The 17,262-nt window shown below is 42.0% G+C and overlaps 1 protein-coding gene across 1 annotated transcript; it reads left to right on the top strand.

Annotated features, from left to right (window-relative positions):
• The first annotated feature begins 196 nt into the window (after nt 1-196).
• nsdhl (NAD(P) dependent steroid dehydrogenase-like) lies at nt 197-16,874 on the top strand. Its single transcript, XM_061902053.1, has 7 exons — nt 197-357; nt 429-590; nt 1,918-2,064; nt 2,142-2,270; nt 8,356-8,498; nt 15,201-15,303; nt 16,284-16,874. Exons 1-7 carry the CDS (start codon nt 337-339, stop codon nt 16,614-16,616), a joined length of 1,038 nt encoding a protein of 345 aa, XP_061758037.1. The 5' UTR covers nt 197-336; the 3' UTR covers nt 16,617-16,874.
• The last annotated feature ends 388 nt before the right edge of the window (nt 16,875-17,262 follow it).

Genomic DNA, 17,262 nt, shown 5'->3' with positions numbered 1-17,262 from the left:
TGTTTTGTTGTATTATATAACTACCATATACATCGAATCACGATGGGAAGCTTTACTAGTGGCGGACAGTTCAACGCTAGGGGGCGTAACACGTCTTTTGATTGGACAAAATTGTGGCGTTCTTTGACACTCTCCTTTTCTGATTGGCTTATTTTACACGTCATGACCGTGCTGCCCAATCAGAGGGCGGTATTTACTCAGCTGATAAAACCCCATGAAAACCAAACGCATGGTACCTGTTGAACCAACTTGAAACCGAGTATCGTTCACTCGTAGTATTTACTTGTGTTTTTGGAATTATTTTCTTTAATTTTACACTTAAAAACAAATCAGACTATGGCCACTCGTGTTCGACCGGTGAGTATAACATATATTTTATGTGATTTTGAAAGTTTTTTCCCTGATTATGCACATTGTTTGTCACGCAGAGCACTAAGCGGTGTGCAGTGATTGGGGGGTCAGGTTTCTTGGGCCGACACTTGGTGGAGAAGCTCCTGGATCGTGGCTACACCGTGGCCGTGTTTGACATCCGACAGAGCTTCGAGCTCCCCGGGGTCACCTTCCACCAGGGAGACCTGTGCGACATGGAGGTGAGGCTCCATCTAGCCCGTAAGGACCAGACGAGTCGCCCGCTGGTCTGTTCTAAAAATAGCTCAAATAGCAGCACTTACCAGTGAGCTGCTTCTATTTTTTAAATTGTATTTATTTACTAGCAAGCTGGTCTCGCCTTGCTCAACATTTTTAATTCGAAGAGAGACACAACTCAAATAGAATTTGAAAATCCCAGAAAATATTTTAAAGACTTGGTCTTCACTTGTTTGAATAAATTCATTAATTGTTTTTACTTTGCTTCTTATAACTTTTAGAGAGACAATTTTCGAGAAAAAAATACAACCTTAAAAATGATTTTAGGATTTTTAAACATACATACCTTTTTATCTTTTAAATTCCTTCCTCTTCTTTCCTGACAATTTAAATCAATATTCAAGTAAATTTATTTTCTTAATTGTAAAGAATGATAAATACTTTTAAATGTAATTTTTCATTTTAGCTTCTGTTTTTTCGACAAAGATTATTTGTGAAATATTTCTTCAAACTTTTTATGATTAAAATTCCCAAAAATTATTCTGGCAAATCTAGAAATTCTGTAGAATCAAATTTAAAGCAAATTTAAAGCTTATTTCAAAGTCTTTTGAATTTCTTGTTTTTTTGTTCTGGAAAATCTAGAAGAAATAATGATTTGTCTTTGTTAGAAATATAACTTGGTCCAATTTGTTATATATTCTAACAAAGTGCAGATTGGATTTTAACCTATTTAAAACATGTCATCAAAATTCTAAAATTAATCTTAATCAGGAAAAATTACTAATGATGTTCCATAAATTATTTTTTTTAAATGTTTAAAAAAGATTTGAATAAGCTATTTTTTTCTCTTCATATTTTTCGGTTGAATTTTTAGTTTTAAAGAGTCGAAATTGAAGATAAACTATGTTTCAAAATTAAATTTTCATTTTTTTCGTGTTTTCTCCTCTTTAAAACCGTTCAATTAAGTGTTTTTTCATCATTTATTCTCTACAAAAAACCTTCCGTAAAAGGAAATAAAATGTACGACGGAATGACAGACAGAAATACCCATTTTTTTATGTATATAGATTTATTTATTAAAGGTAAATTGAGCAAATTGGCTATTTCTGGCAATTTATTTAAGTGTGTATCAAACTGGTAGCCCTTTGCATTAATCAGTACCCAAGAAGTAGCTCCTGGTTTCAAAAAGGTTGGTGACCCCTGCTCTGCAGAGACACAAGACTCCAAAAGTTCATGCATAATACTTTTATTTTGAAAAATAACTTGTCTGCATGGAGCCTCATTCTTCTGATTGACACACTATCCTCTTTTACATGTGTGTTTTTGCTTCAGGCCCTGCTGCCGGCCCTGAATGGCGTGTCTCTGGTCTTCCACTGCGCCTCTCCATCACCTGCAAGTGACGACAGGCGACTCTTTGAAAAGGTCAACATTCAGGGCACGAGGATTGTCATTCAGGCTTGCGCCAAGGCCGGAGTACAGGTGAGATATGCAGGTAAAGGTTAGTTTGGATTACAGATATTGGCGCGGAGGTGTTTAAACTGGCTTGTTTTTGTCAGAAACTGGTGCTGACCAGTAGTGCCAGTGTGGTGTTTGAGGGGGTCCACATCAAGAACGGCAGGGAAGATTTACCGTATGCCAAGAAGCCTATCGACTACTACACGCAGACCAAGATTGAGCAAGAGAAGGTAGGGGGCTACACTGTTCTGTACTTACAATGAATTCATTTCATTTACTCATTTCAGGCGATGACATAAAAAAAAATACAAGCTAGACAACACATAATAATTTTTATTTATATAATGCAAAAGGTAATTTATAGTATGTAAGCATGATGATACAACTTTGCCTAATTTATTTAATCCCACTCCCAGTTTTCTGTTCGGTGATTCACTGTTACTTTGTTCAATGGTTATTATACAAATGTTGTAGCATGGTGGCATTACCACAGGTAACAATAATTATTACACTGTAACAATATTTTGTATCAACAATGTAGGAAGAATGAACAATACAAACAATGGTAATAGACAACATAGCAATAATGGTAAGGAAACATTGAGCACATGTTAATTTGAGACAGAGTACAACAGCAAGTCAAATTAAAAACCCTCATCTCTATATTTGAACCAGACCCGATGTTTGTAAAATAGTTTACATCGATTAATAGTTTGTAACGGTGCGTGTATTTGTATTGAACCGTTTCGGTTCGGCAGGCGGGGTACCGAACGAGTTTGTGAGCAAAAGTCTTCACAAGCTGCTCTGCTTTCTGCCTCTGTGTCAGCACCCAGCATTGTCCCGCCCACACAACCATCTGATTGGTTACATACAAAGCCAATCAGCAGTGCGTATTCAGAGCGCATGTAGTTAATGCTTCAGCGTCGAGCAGATAGGTGTTTAGCAGGGGAGCATTTGGCAGCGGACTTCCCCCAAATGATAAAAAACACCTCCCAGTCACAACAACTACTATTACCATCACTATGAGCCCGTTGACCTTCTAGAACAGGGGTCGGGAACCTTTTTGGCTGAGAGAGCCCTGAAAGCCAAATATTTTAAAATGCATTTCCGTGAGAGCCATATCATATTTTTTAACGCTGAATAGAATAGAATAGAATACAATACAAGAGAATAGAGTAGACTTTATTGTCATTATATTTGCATATAACAAGATTAAAGACTCCAATTTAAGGTGCGGTTGTGGGAGCAAATATGGGGTACAATAAATAACACGAGGTAATAAAGGAAAAAATAACAATTGAAATAAACAGACTACTATCTATTACAAATAACAAGCAATCCTGTACAATAGAAAAACACTACAAATACAAAATACTGTACAGTATACAGAACAAGACAAGAGTACCGAAGTAATAATACAACTAAATGCGAGCATTTTTTAAGTAAGACCAACATTTTTAGAGTATAATAAGTCTCTAATTCTTTTTTTAATAACAATTTTTATTGCTTGAACAGGTGCGGTAGAAAACGGATGGATGGATGGATGGATGTATTAAAATGCATGAGAATGTTTTATATTTTGATCGTTATTTTCAACATCGTGATTACCAGCGGAATTATTCATTACTTATCGTGTTAAGCAATGTCAGCTAAGGTTTATCTGAGAGCCAGATGCTGTCATTAAAAGAGCCACATCTGGCTCTAGAGCCATAGGTTCCCTACCCCTGTTCTAGAAACTTAAACTGCAGCTCAGCTCGCTCGCAGGTCTGGCTTGAGGTGAAGGCTCATTTTGTGGTGTGTGTGCGTGTTAGGGGAGCAAAGCCTTGTCTGTCTGTTATTTCATTGAACTCCATGGTGTTCAGGGATGAATAGTCTCTCCTATTGCTATTGTACTATTTTTTTCAGCAATAGTTACATGAATCATTAGTAATGTAGCAGCCTAGTTTTGAATAGCAGGGTCCCTGCTATAACATGTTGATAAAAATATAACATTTACATAATAAAAGTCTACTACAGGCTTCCCAAATGCTGTTATAAATGAAGCATGATGAGTTGACTTGAAACTGTTTAATGTTGCACTTTTTATATGTAGAAGAAAAGTTGTGTCATTTTATTTAATCTAAGCAACAACTTGAGCAGTTTAATGTGGATTAACGTGGGCAGGATTATTATAGTGTTCCCAATGTTAAAAGGATAAAGCCATTGTTTACAAATTTGGTAAATAAATGACCAAAACATTTATATTTTGATGTTTTCTTACTGTACCGAAAATGAACCGAACCGTGACCTCTAAACCGAGGTACGTACCGTACCGAAATTTTTGTGTACAGTTACACTCTTAATAGTTTGGCATCGCTTGTGTTGTAAGTCCAGTTTGTTCCGTAGTTTTACTGCGCATACAGACACACACAAAAACATTTACAAGTGGTTTGAGGTCTCGGCAATGAGAAATATCCAAAGCCTCTCAAGTTATGAACCTGGACTCGTCTTATTAAAAAAACGCTGTAGATTAGGCGGCAATAGTTTGTTAAATGCTTTATATAAGATTATTGATGTATTATATTTAATAAGATCATCAAATTTGAGCAACTTTGATTGCATAAACAGATTATGAGTATGATCGTGAGAATCAAGAATCAAGTCTTTAAGGATGGGAACCGAATTTGGTACTTTTAAAGGTACCAACCATATCCGTTCTTACTACTGAGTGTCGAGTCACGTAAAATCAAACTGGCTCCATATTTTGATCAATCAATGTTTATTTATATAGCCCTAAATCACAAGTGTCTGAAAGGGCTGAAAATGTATTTTGATACCTTTTGTTGCACGTGACTTCATTTCTGGCTCAAGCACTTGGCTGGGAAACAAGCAGTCAAGCACTCATAGAGTGGACTCAACTGGACTGCCCCTGGGTGATGTTACAATTTTATATGTCAAGAGAGCCAAAAGAAGGCACTCAAAAGTATGGTATGGCTCCACTTTTCTAAATAACTGCGCTGGATTAAGGGTGTCAAACTCATTTTAGCTCAGGGGTCGCGTGAAGGAAAATCTGTGCACAGGCGGGCCGCGGACTATTAAAATCATGGCATTAAAACTAAAAAATAAAGACAACTTCAGATTGCTTCCTTTTGTCTTACTTTGGCCAAAAATACAACAAATACTTTCTGAAAATATTACAATAAAAATATGGAAAAAAATACCGTCAGCGGTAAAGTTTACATCCAAGAAGGAAAGAAGAAAGTGAATGAATGTTTATAACCAAATTTCGTTTACATTTGCATAACATTTTTCTTCTTCTTTTATAAATTAAATAACATTCATGACAAGCTTTTTCTGAAAACACAATATAGAATGTGAGATATAACAGGATAATGCATATATTTATCATTTGTTTTCAATGAACAGTTACAAAAAAAAGTGGGACCCTAAACATTTACTGTGAGACTCCAACAACACTGATTGAGTATTGATGCGTGTAAAAGAGCTGCGGCCTGTGTGCCGGTTCTAATACTAATTAAATATCATCCCCTGGGATGATATTTGGCCAGAGTTTGACACACAGGCACTAGATCATCGCTATTATACATTGGATTTGCCACAGACATGCAAGCAATTAGCATTATCAATTTTACATGGCGACCTCTAAATTTGGTAATGAAAATTACAACTAAGGTACACGGACAAACATCCATCCATCCATCCATCATCTTCCGCTTATCCGAGGTCGGGTCGCGGGGGCAGCAGCCTAAGCAGGGAAGTATCTCCAGCCACTTCGTCTAGCTCTTCCCGGGGGATCCCGAGGCGTTCCCAGGCCAGCCGGGAGACATAGTCTTTCCAACGTGTCTGTGGAGGAGCAGCGGCTTTACGTTGAGCTCCTCCCGGATGGCAGAGCTTCTCACCCTATCTCTAAGGGAGAGCCCCGCCACCCGGCGGAGGAAACTCATTTCGGCCGCTTGTACCCGTGATCTTATCCTTTTGGTCATGACCCAAAGCTCATGACCATAGGTGAGGATGGGAACGTAGATCGACCGGTAAATTGAGAGCTTTGCCTTCCGGCTCAGCTCCTTCTTCACCACAACGGATCGATACAACGTCCGCATTACTAAAGACGCCGCACCGATCCGCCTGTCGATCTCACGATCCACTCTTCCCCCACTCGTGAACAAGACTCCTAGGTACTTGAACTCCTCCACTTGGGGCAGGGTCTCCTCCCCAACCCGGAGATGGCACTCCACCCTTTTCCGGGCGAGAACCATGGACTCGGACTTGGAGGTGCTGATTCTCATTCCGGTCGCTTCACACTCGGCTGCGAACCGATCCAGTGAGAGCTGAAGATCCCGGCCAGATGAAGCCATCAGGACTACATCATCTGCAAAAAGCAGAGACCTAATCCCGTGGCCACCAGACCGGAACCCCTCAACGCCTTGACTGCGCCTAGAAATTCTGTCCATAAAAGTTATGAACAGAATGGGTGACAAAGGACAGCCTTGGCGGAGTCCAACCTTCACTGGAAATGTGTCCGACTTACTGCCGGCAATGCGGACCAAGTTCTGACACTGATCATACAGGGAGCGGACCGCCACAATAAGACAGTCCGATACCCCATACTCTCTGAGCACTCCCCACAGGACTTCCCGAGGGACACGGTCGAATGCCTTCTCCAAGTCCACAAAGCACATGTAGACTGGTTGGGCAAACTCCCATGCACCCTCAAGAACCCTGCCGAGAGTATAGAGCTGGTCCACAGTTCCACGACCAGGACGAAAACCGTCGATGTTTAATAATGAAAATACTAACAGTATAAATACTCTGTAGTGCTCAACAAAAGACAAAACTGGAACATTCAACCTAAGGGCGGAGACTAGTTCCTGACTAAGACAACACACTGCATGCAAAGTCACAATACTGTACAGAACTTGCTATTGAGACACAGAAGTGTAAGAAAACAAGATAACACACAGCTCAATGTTTCAAAAACAATATACCTTTTGAAAACAAGTTTTAACATTCATTTATTAACACATTTGAACACACACAAAAGTACCAAAAATTGGTACAGTTGAGTACCGGAATTGTTTCCCAGCTACCAGGAATTGGTACTGTCCAGCCATCTTTTTGCCCTCATCCGAATACGGGTCACGGGGGCAGCAGCCTAAGCAGAGAAGCCTAGACTTCCATTCTCCCCACCCACCTAGTCCACCTCTTCTCAGGGGGATCCTGTGGTGTTCCCAGGCCAGCAGGGAGACATAATCTTGCCAACATGTCCTGGGTCTTCCCCGTGGTCCCCCACAGGTTGGACTCGCCCTAAACATCTCCTCAGGGAGGCGTTCCGGGGGGGGCATTCTGACCTGATGCCCAAACCACCTCATCTGGCTCCTCTCGATGTGGAAAACAGACGGCTTTACTCTGAGCTTCGTGAATTAGAATTGGCACCGTATCGATTAAAATGTAAGATGTTAGAGCAGTGGTCCCCAACCACCGGGCCGCGAATAATTTTTTATAAAAAATTTTTTTTTTTTTTAAATATTATCATTATTTTTCTATTTTTTATTAAATCAACATAAAAAACACAACAAACACTTACAATTAGTGCACCAAACACAAAAACTTCCCTTTTTCATGAAAAAAACGTCTCTTTTTCATGACAAAGAAGAAAAAAAAAAAGGACACCCTCCTCCCGGGCCACGGGATAAATTATTAAGCGTTGACCGGGCCGCAGATACAAAAAGGTTGGGGACCACTTTAATTCCTTTTTTTTAGTACAGTACAGTAGAACCAAAGAAAAAAATCACAGAATAACTTCTGTCCACTAGAAAATATCTATAACTATATTTAATTGTGAATAGGTCGTAGCAACCACCAAAGTGCTTTTGTTCTGTAAAGGATATTTGACTACATTTTTTGCTAAATATACTTAACCATCTGGTGACATTACATTTTACCACATGCCTTTGGTAAGTGCAGGAGTGAGAAGAGGTTTTAAATTAATTAGCACCTTGGCGGCAATTCAAGGAAATACTGTAATTAAAAATGTTATACAGTATAAGTATAATAAGGTCATCTTAATATAAGAATATTATATCTTTTATTAGCTCTTTTGCAGTAAATTCTTCAAACAGCAGATTGTTTCTGTTGTATAAAACACATTGCAGCAAATGATGTACACTAAATAATCGTAGTGGTGAAGAATGAAGTCCAGTCTTCATATGAGCCTTGTCCAACATCAAAGCAATGAAAACAAAATATGCAATGTTCAAAGAAGAATCCTGCAAATATATAAATTTCCTATTTGAATTTTGTACATCCATGTTCCAGTTGGTCCTCCGGGCGTGTGACAAGCAGACAGGTTTCCTCACAGTTGCCATCCGTCCTCATGGCATCTTCGGACCCCGGGACCCGCAGCTGGTGCCCATCCTGGTGGACGCAGCTCGCAGGGGCAAGATGAAGTTCATCATTGGGTGAGTGACTGCTTGCACGTACATGATATCATAGTGATTTTATGTATCTGCCTCTGTCTATTCTTTGAATGATGTCTGCCATTGTTATGGTTTACAGCAGTTTTAGCAGCACATACACCATATTGCCAAAAGTATTCGGCCACTCATCCAAATAATCAGAATCAGGTGTCCTAATCACTTGGCCCGGCCACAGCTGTATGAAATCCAGCACTTAGGACAGGGGTGTCAAACTCAAATACAGAGTGGGCTAAAATTTTAAACTGAACAAAGCCGTGGGCCAAGGTTGAACAAACTAACCTTTTAATAGGGACTCAAACAAGTTTTGCATTGAATATTGAACAAGCAAGGCTTGTATAACTTTATAGTGACATGCAAAATCGATTTTCAAATATTGTAGCATCCCAGAAGAGTTATTGCTGCAAGGGGTTCTGGGTATTTCTTCTGTTGTGTTTATGTTGGGTTACGGTGCGGATGTTATCCCTAAATGTGGTTGTCATTCTTGTTTGGGGTGGGTTCACAGTAGAGATGCGCGGTTTGCGGTCTCATCCGCGGAGTCCGCGGATAAACCGCGGGTCGGGCGGTTGACATGACGAAAAAATAGATTTAAATTAGATTCGGGCGGGTGGCGGTTGAATCATCCGGAATATTTGACATACATGGTTCTGGGATCGGTATCCTTTGCCATTCAAGGAGCCATTTAAGACCCGTGTCACAAAGCGAAGAAGTCAATAGGAGACGCTAATATTCTCTAGAATGACTACCAGCATTGATTGATTGATTGATACTTTTATTAGTAGATTGCACAGTACAGCACATATTCCGTACAATTGACCACTAAATGGTAACACCCCAATAAGTTTTTCAACTTGTTTAAGTCGGGGTCCACGTTAATCAATTCATGATACAAATATATACTATCAACATAATACAGTCATCACACAAGTTAATCATCATAGTATATACATTGAATTATTTACAATCCGGGGGGTGGGATGAGGAGCTTTGGTTGATATCAGAACTTCAGTCATCAACAATTGCATCAACAGAGAAATGTGGACATTGAAACAGTGTAGGTCTTACTTAGTAGGATATGTACAGCCAGCAGAGAACATAGTGAGTTCACATAGCATAAGAACAAGTATATACATTAGAAGTACATTTGAGTTGTTTATAATCCGGGGAGATGGGATGTGAATGGAGGAGGGTATTAGTAAAGTGTTGAAGTTGCCTGGAGGTGTTGTTTTAGAGCGGTTTTGAAGGAATATAGAATGCAGTTGCCCTAGATAATAAGTATTAGGGCGTGCTATGAAGTCATTGGCTTTGTCGCCCTCTACAACATGTACGATCTGCTTGTCAGTCCAGCATCATGTTGTGTGTGGCTTCCACAGCAACACCACACGACTGCAAGGCATACTGGGTGACACAGAGTACACTGATGCTTGTGATATAAACAATTTTAACACTCTTAGTAATATGCGCCACGCTGTGAAGCCAACACCAAACAAGATTGACAAACACATTTCGGGAAGACATCCTCCAAGTAACACAACATAAACGCAACACAACAAATACCCAGAATCCTTTGTATCCGTGACACTGCCTGACTATTTTATACACCCCGCAAGCAGCAAACGGCGGGGTTGGGGCACAGGGGTGTAAAATATATTCAGGAATTGTCACGGATACAAAGGATTCCGGGTATTTGTTGTGTTGCGTTTATGTTGTGTTACTGTGAGGATGTTCTCCCGAAATGTGTTTGTCAATCTTGTATGGTGTGGCTTCACAGTGTGGCGCATATTGGTAAGTGTTAAAGTTGTTTATATCACAACCATCAGTGTACTCTGTATCACCCAGTATGCCTTTCAATCTTGTACGTGTGATTGCGGAAGCTGCACACAACATGATGCCGGACTAACAGTCGGTGTGTACATGTTGTTGAAGGTGTCTAAGGCAATGGCTTCACAGCACGCCCATATCCTTGTCGTCAGGATGAACGCCAATTGGATAATTGCGAGAACTTTAGCGGCTCCAATTGTCTTTGTTACTCTGTGAAACAGGTTTAAATAGCTCTGTGAGTGGTAAAGGTGGCCAACCTCTGCTGTATTTCAGCGGGCGGACGATTTTGGTTCGGGTGGACGGCGGGTGGATGACGATTTTGGTGACGCGGATGATATAATTGCCTATCTGCGCATCTGTAGTTCACAGTGTGGCGCATATTTGTAACAAGTTGTTTATAGTGAAGTGAATTATATTTATATAGCGCTTTTCTCTAGTGACTCAAAGCGCTTTACATAGTGAAACCCAATATCTAAGTTACATTTAAACCAGTGTGGGTGGCACTGGGAGCAGGTGGGTAAAGTGTCTTGCCCAAGGACACAACAGCAGTGACTAGAATGGCGGAAGCGGGAATTGAACCTGCAACCCTCAAGTTGCTGGCACGGCCACTCTACCAACCGAGCTATACCGCCCCACGGCCACCCTCAGTGTGACCTGTATGGCGGTTCGACCAAGTATGCGTTGCATTCACTTGTTTGTGTGTAAAGTCCACATATATTATGTGACTGGACCGACACAATGTTTGTATGGAGAAAAAGCGGACGGGACGACAGTTTGTAGAGGATGTTGAATGCAGTGCCTTTAAGGCACGTCCCCAATGTTGTTTGGGTGGAAATTCGGGAGAATGGTTGCCCCGGGTGATTTTCGGCAAGGGCACTGAAATTTGGGGAGTCTCCCGGGAAAATCGGGAGGGTTGGTAAGTATGAGTATTAGCGGTGAATGCTGTGTTATAATAGCGGCGGGTCAGCTCTAATGTTAATTTGATATTGCCTCAAGGGCCAAATTAAATTGCACGGTGGGCCAAATTGGCCCGCGGGCCAGAGTTTGACACCCATGACTTAGGCATAGATACTGTTTCTACAAAACATTTGTGAAAGAATAGGCCGCTCTCAGGAGCTCAGTGATTTCCAGCATGGAACTGTTATAGAAATTCCCTCGCTACTAAATATTCCAAAGTTAACTATCGGCTTTATTATAAGAAAAATGGAAGAGTTTGGGAACAACAGCAAGTCAGCCACCAAGTGGTAGGCCACGTAAACTGACAGAGAGGGGTCAGGGGATGCTGAAGCGCATAGTACAAAGAGGGGGAGGACTTTCTGCACAGTCAGTTGCTACAGAGCTCCAAACTTCATGCGACCTTCCAATTAGCCCACGTACAGTACGCAGAGAGCTTCATGGAATTGGTTTCCTTGGCCGAGCAGCTGCATCCAAGCCATACATCACCAAGACTCGAGAGCAGTAGAGACGCGTTCTCTGGAGTGATGAATCACACTTTTCCATCTGGCAATCTGATGGACGAGTCCAGGTTTGGAGGTACATTTCTGACTGCATTGTACAGAGTGTGAATTTTGGTGGAGGAGGAATTAGGGTGTCGGGTGGTTTTTCAGGTGTCGGGCTTGGCCTCATAGTTCCAGTGAAAGGAACTTTGAATGCTCCCGGATCCCAAATCATTTTTGTACAATTCCATGTTCCCAACCTTGTGGGAACAGTTTGGAACGGGCCTCTTCCAACATCACTGTGCACCAGTGCACAGTGATGTTGGACGACTTGACTGGCCTGCACAGAGTCCTGACTTGAACCCGATAGAATACTTTTGGGATGAATTAGAACGGAGACTGAGAGTCAGGCCTTCTTGACCAACATCAGTGTGTGACCTCACAAATGCGCTTTTGGAAGAATGGTGGAAAATTCCTATAAACACACTCAGCAACCTTGTGGACAGCCTTCCCAGGAGAGTTGAAGCTGTAATAGCTGCAAAAGGTGGACCCACATCATATTGAACCCTATTGGTCAGGAAGTATTCTCTCAATCTGTGTGCGTGCGTGCGTGCGTGCGTGTGTGTGTGTGTGTGTGTGTGTGTGTGTGTGCGTATCTCAACAAATGGATTTTTTAGGTCCCTAAAACCACCACCGCATGCCTGTTTTCAAATTCTCCTTGACTTGGGTTTTGTGGTTAACTGTTAAAAAAAAATAGGATGCTCCTGTCATGTAGATCATCAATCAATCAATCAATCAATGTTTATTTATATAGCCCCAAATCACAAATGTCTCAAAGGACTGCACAAATCATTACGACTACAACATCCTCGGAAGAACCCACAAAAGGGCAAGGAAAACTCACACCCAGTGGGCAGGGAGAATTCACATCCAGTGGGACGCCAGCGACAATGCTGACTATGAGAAACCTTGGAGAGGACCTCAGATGTGGGCAACCCCCCCCCTCTAGGGGACCGAAAGCAATGGATGTCGAGCGGGTCCAACATGATACTGTGAAAGTTCAATCCTTAGTGATCAGTGGTCCCCAACTACCAGGCTGTGGCCCAATTAGTACCGGGCCGCAGAATAATTTTTCATGTATTTTTATTTATTTAAAAAAAAAATACATATATATATTTTTTTATTAAATCAACATAAAAAACACAATATACACTTACAATTAGTGCACTAACCACAAAAACCTCCCTTTTTCATGACAAAGAAAAAAAAAGAAAAAAAAAAGATTCAATCCACCCCCCCACCTACCCGGGCCGTGGGACTAATTATTAAGCGTTGACCGGTCCGCGGATACAAAAAGGTTGGGGACCACTGATGTAGATGATCTTTGACTTGGGATTTTATTTTATTTATTTTTTATTTTTTTAAATGATGGTTTTTGAAACCCCCACACTGCTTCTGTTCCATATAGAAGATCGCGGACTAGGGCTTTTTTAGTAGATCCTTAAAAACCACCAGAGCACGCCTGTCTTTTGAATAAATAACCCTTAATCTAGGTTTTAAAACCATAGATTGTTTCTGTTATATAGAAGATCTTTGAAATGTGTTTTTTGTAGTATGCTATTTCAACCACCAGAGACCCCCCTTATGTCTTTTAAATAGATGATCTTTGTCTTATATTTTCCAGTAATTCCCCAAAAATAAAATAACGCTCCTGTTGTGTGTGTATATAGAGGATCTTTGTCTTGTCTGTTTGGAGTACATAGTTTAAAACAGAATGCTTCGGTTATATAGAAGATCTTTGAATTTATTTTTGTAGTAGGCCCTTTCAACCACCAGAGGTCCCTCACTCCTATGTCTTTTAAAATGAAGGTCTTTGTCTTGGGTTTTCCATTAAGGCCCTGAAACCAAGAGAATGCTCCTGTCACATATAGATGATCTTTCTCTGGTGTTTTTGCAGTACATCCTTAAAAGCACCGGTAATTATAAAAAAACAAGTTTTGTCTAGGGGGCCGTACCTCTGGATTGGCAGACCGGGGTGGTGGTCCCTCTCTTTAAGAAGGGGGACCGGAGGGTGTGTTCCAACTATCGTGGGATCACACTCCTCAGCCTTCCCGGTAAGGTTTATTCTGGTGTACTGGAGAGGAGGCTTCGCCGGATAGTCCAACCTCGGATTCAGGAGGAACAGTGTGGTTTTCGTCCTGGTCGTGGAACTGTGGACCAGCTCTATACTCTGGGCAGGGTTCTTGAGGGTGCATGGGAGTTTGCCCAACCAGTCTACATGTGCTTTGTGGACTTGGAGAAGGCATTGGACCGTGTCCCTCGGGAAGTCCTGTGGGGAGTGCTCAGAGAGTATGGGGTATCGGACTGTCTTATTGTGGCAGTCCGCTCCCTGTATGATCAGTGCCAGAGCTTGGTCCGCATTGCTGGCAGTAAGTCGGACACGTTTCCAGTGAGGGTTGGACTCCGCCAAGGCTGTCCTTTGTCACCGATTCTGTTCATAACTTTTATGGACAGAATTTCTAGGCGCAGTCAAGGCGTTGAGGGGTTCCGGTTTGGTGACCGCAGGATTAGGTCTCTGCTTTTTGCAGATGATGTGGTCCTGATGGCTTCATCTGACCGGGATCTTCAGCTCTCACTGGATCGGTTCGCAGCCGAGTGTGAAGCGACCGGAATGAGAATCAGCACCTCCAAGTCCGAGTCCATGGTTCTCGCCCGGAAAAGGGTGGAGTGCCATCTCCGGGTTGGGGAGGAGACCCTGCCCCAAGTGGAGGAGTTCAAGTACCTAGGAGTCTTGTTCACGAGTGGGGGAAGAGTGGATCGTGAGATCGACAGGCGGATCGGTGCGGCGTCTTCAGTAATGCGGACGTTGTACTGATCCATTGTGGTGAAGAAGGAGCTGAGCCAGAAGGCAAAGCTCTCAATTTACTGGTCAATCTGTGTTCCCATCCTCACCTATGGTCATGAACTTTGGGTCATGACCGAAAGGATAAGATCACGGGTACAAGCGGCCCAAATGAGTTTCCTCCGCCGTGTGGCGGGTCTCTCCCTTAGAGATAGGGTGAGAAGCTCTGCCATCCGGGAGGAACTCAAAGTAAAGCCGCTGCTCCTCCACATGGAGAGGAGCCAGATGAGGTGGTTCGGGCATCTGGTCAGGATGCCACCCGAGCGCCTCCCTAGGGAGGTGTTTAGGGCACGTCCAACCGGTAGGAGGCCACGGGGAAGACCCAGGACACGTTGGGAAGACTATGTCTCCCGGCTGGCCTGGGAACGCCTCCGGATCCCCCGGGAGGAGCTGGACGAAGTGGCTGGAGAGAGGGAAGTCTGGGCTTCCCTGCTTAGGTTGCTGCCCCCGTGACCTGACCTCGGATAAGCGGAAGAAGATGGATGGAAGATTTGTCTTATGTTTTGTTTCATGTTATATGTTCTCTAGCGATGGCACCAACCTGGTGGATTTCACCTTTGTGGAGAACGTGGTCCATGGACACATCTTAGCTGCAGAGCACCTGAGGCCAGACTCTCCCATCTGTGGCAAAGTCAGTAGTAATAATACAGTGGGGCAATAAAGTATTTTAGTCAGCCAGCGATTGTGCAAGTTCTCCCACTTAAAATGATGACAGGGGTCTGTCATTTTCATCATAGGTACACTTCAACTGTGAGAGACAGAATGTTAAAAACAAATCCAGGAATTCACATTGTAGGAATTTTTAAGAATTTATTTGTAAATTATGGTGGAAAATAAGTATTTGGTCAACCATTCAACGCTCTCACTGATGGAAGGAGGTTTTGGCTCAAAATCTCACGATACATGGCCCCATTCATTCTTTCCTTAACACGGATCAATCGTCCTGTCCCCTTAGCAGAAAAACAGCCCCAAAGCATGATGTTTCCACCCCCATGCTTCACAGTAGGTATGGTGTTCTTGGGATGCAACTCAGTATTATTCTTCCTCCAAACACGACGAGTAGAGTTTATACCAAAATGGATACATGGATGATACAGCAGAGGATTGGGAGAATGTCATGTGGTCAAATGAAACCAAAATAGAACTTTTTGGTATAAACTCAACTCGTCGTGTTTGGAGGAAGAAGAATACTGAGTTGCATCCCAAGAACACCATACCTACTGTGAAGCATGGGGGTGGAAACATCATACTTTGGGGCTGTTTTTCTGCTAAGGGGACAGAACGATTGATCCGTGTTAAGGAAAGAATGAATGGGGCCATGTATCGTGAGATTTTGAGCCAAAACCTCCTTCCATCAGTGAGAGCGTTGAATGGTTGACCAAATACTTATTTTCCACCATAATTTACAAATAAATTCTTTAAAATTCCTGGATTTTTTTTTCACATTCTGTCTCTCACACTTGAAGTGTACCTATGATGAAAATGACAGACCTCTGTCATCATTTTAAGTGGGAAAACTTGCACAAACGGTGGCTGACTAAATACTTTTTTGCCCCACTGTATATATGTGTTGTTAAAAGATTTTTCACTGAATGATGTGTCTCATTTTAGCCGTACCACATCACCAACGATGAACCAGTTTGCTTTTGGGACTTCATGTCGGATGTGTTGGTCGCTCTGGGTTACGCCGCTCCACGCTACCACCTGCCATACACCTTTGTGTACGGACTTGCCCTCCTCCTTTGGCTGCTGGCTCTGGTGCTACGCCCGCTGGTGTCTTTCAAACCCACCTTCACGCCAATGAGGGTGGCTCTGGCGGGAACCCACCACTACTACAGCTGCGAGCGAGCCAAGCAGGACATGGGATACAAACCTGTAGTCGGCCTGAAGGAGGGGATCGAACGCACGGTGCAGAGCTATCCTCATCTCAGACACAATGCCTGATAGTGACGTAGTATAGCAGTGGTGTAAGCAGGTATTGAGCACTTTTGTGCCTTTTTAGTTGCAGTGCACCATTTTCACCAGCAGAGAGCAGGAGTTCATCCTTTCAGAATTAAAGCACATACAAAAGTAACCACAAAATGTGAATTTAATGATATTTTTAGAGAGGTATTAATCAATACTGTATGTCAGGGGTGTCCACATTTTTTCCACTGAGGGCCGCACTGAATAATCAAAGCAAGCGGGGGCCATTTATTTTAAAAAACAATACAATATATGTATAAAAAATATTTATTTAGGCCTCCACTCAGGCTTGATGCCGGGGACCCCAAAGGGTTTTGGTAAAAAATAAAATGTTAAGAATGTCATTATTCAGTCATTTTTAAAAATTATTATTCAAGTTTTAAATCTCTAGATCAGGGGTGTCAAACTCAAATACAGAGTGGGCCAAAATTTAAAACTGAACAAAACCGCGGGCCAAGGTTGAACAAATGAACCTTTTAATGGGGACCCAAACAAGTTTTGCATTGAATATTAAACAAGCAAGACTTATATAACTTTATAGTGACATGCAAAATCGAGTTTCAAATAATACTAATAATTTAAAAATAGCAATGGCGTATCAAATCAAATTTAAATAGAAATCGAA

Source organism: Nerophis ophidion, linkage group LG05 (genome assembly GCF_033978795.1).
Source record: "Nerophis ophidion isolate RoL-2023_Sa linkage group LG05, RoL_Noph_v1.0, whole genome shotgun sequence".
Classification (NCBI taxonomy): Eukaryota; Metazoa; Chordata; class Actinopteri; order Syngnathiformes; family Syngnathidae; genus Nerophis; species Nerophis ophidion.
Note: the sequence above shows the minus strand (reverse complement) of the source record. Positions and strands in the feature narration are given on the sequence as shown.

What these genes read in the sequence shown, in the direction of transcription:
- nsdhl (XM_061902053.1), top strand. Translation starts at nt 337, where the DNA reads ATGGCCACTCGTGTTCGACCG. An exon ending in GCGCCAAGGCCGGAGTACAG is followed by an intron (nt 2,065 to 2,141) that starts GTGAGATATGCA and finishes TGTTTTTGTCAG; the next exon opens with AAACTGGTGCTGACCAGTAG. An exon ending in AAGATGAAGTTCATCATTGG is followed by an intron (nt 8,499 to 15,200) that starts GTGAGTGACTGC and finishes TATGTTCTCTAG; the next exon opens with CGATGGCACCAACCTGGTGG.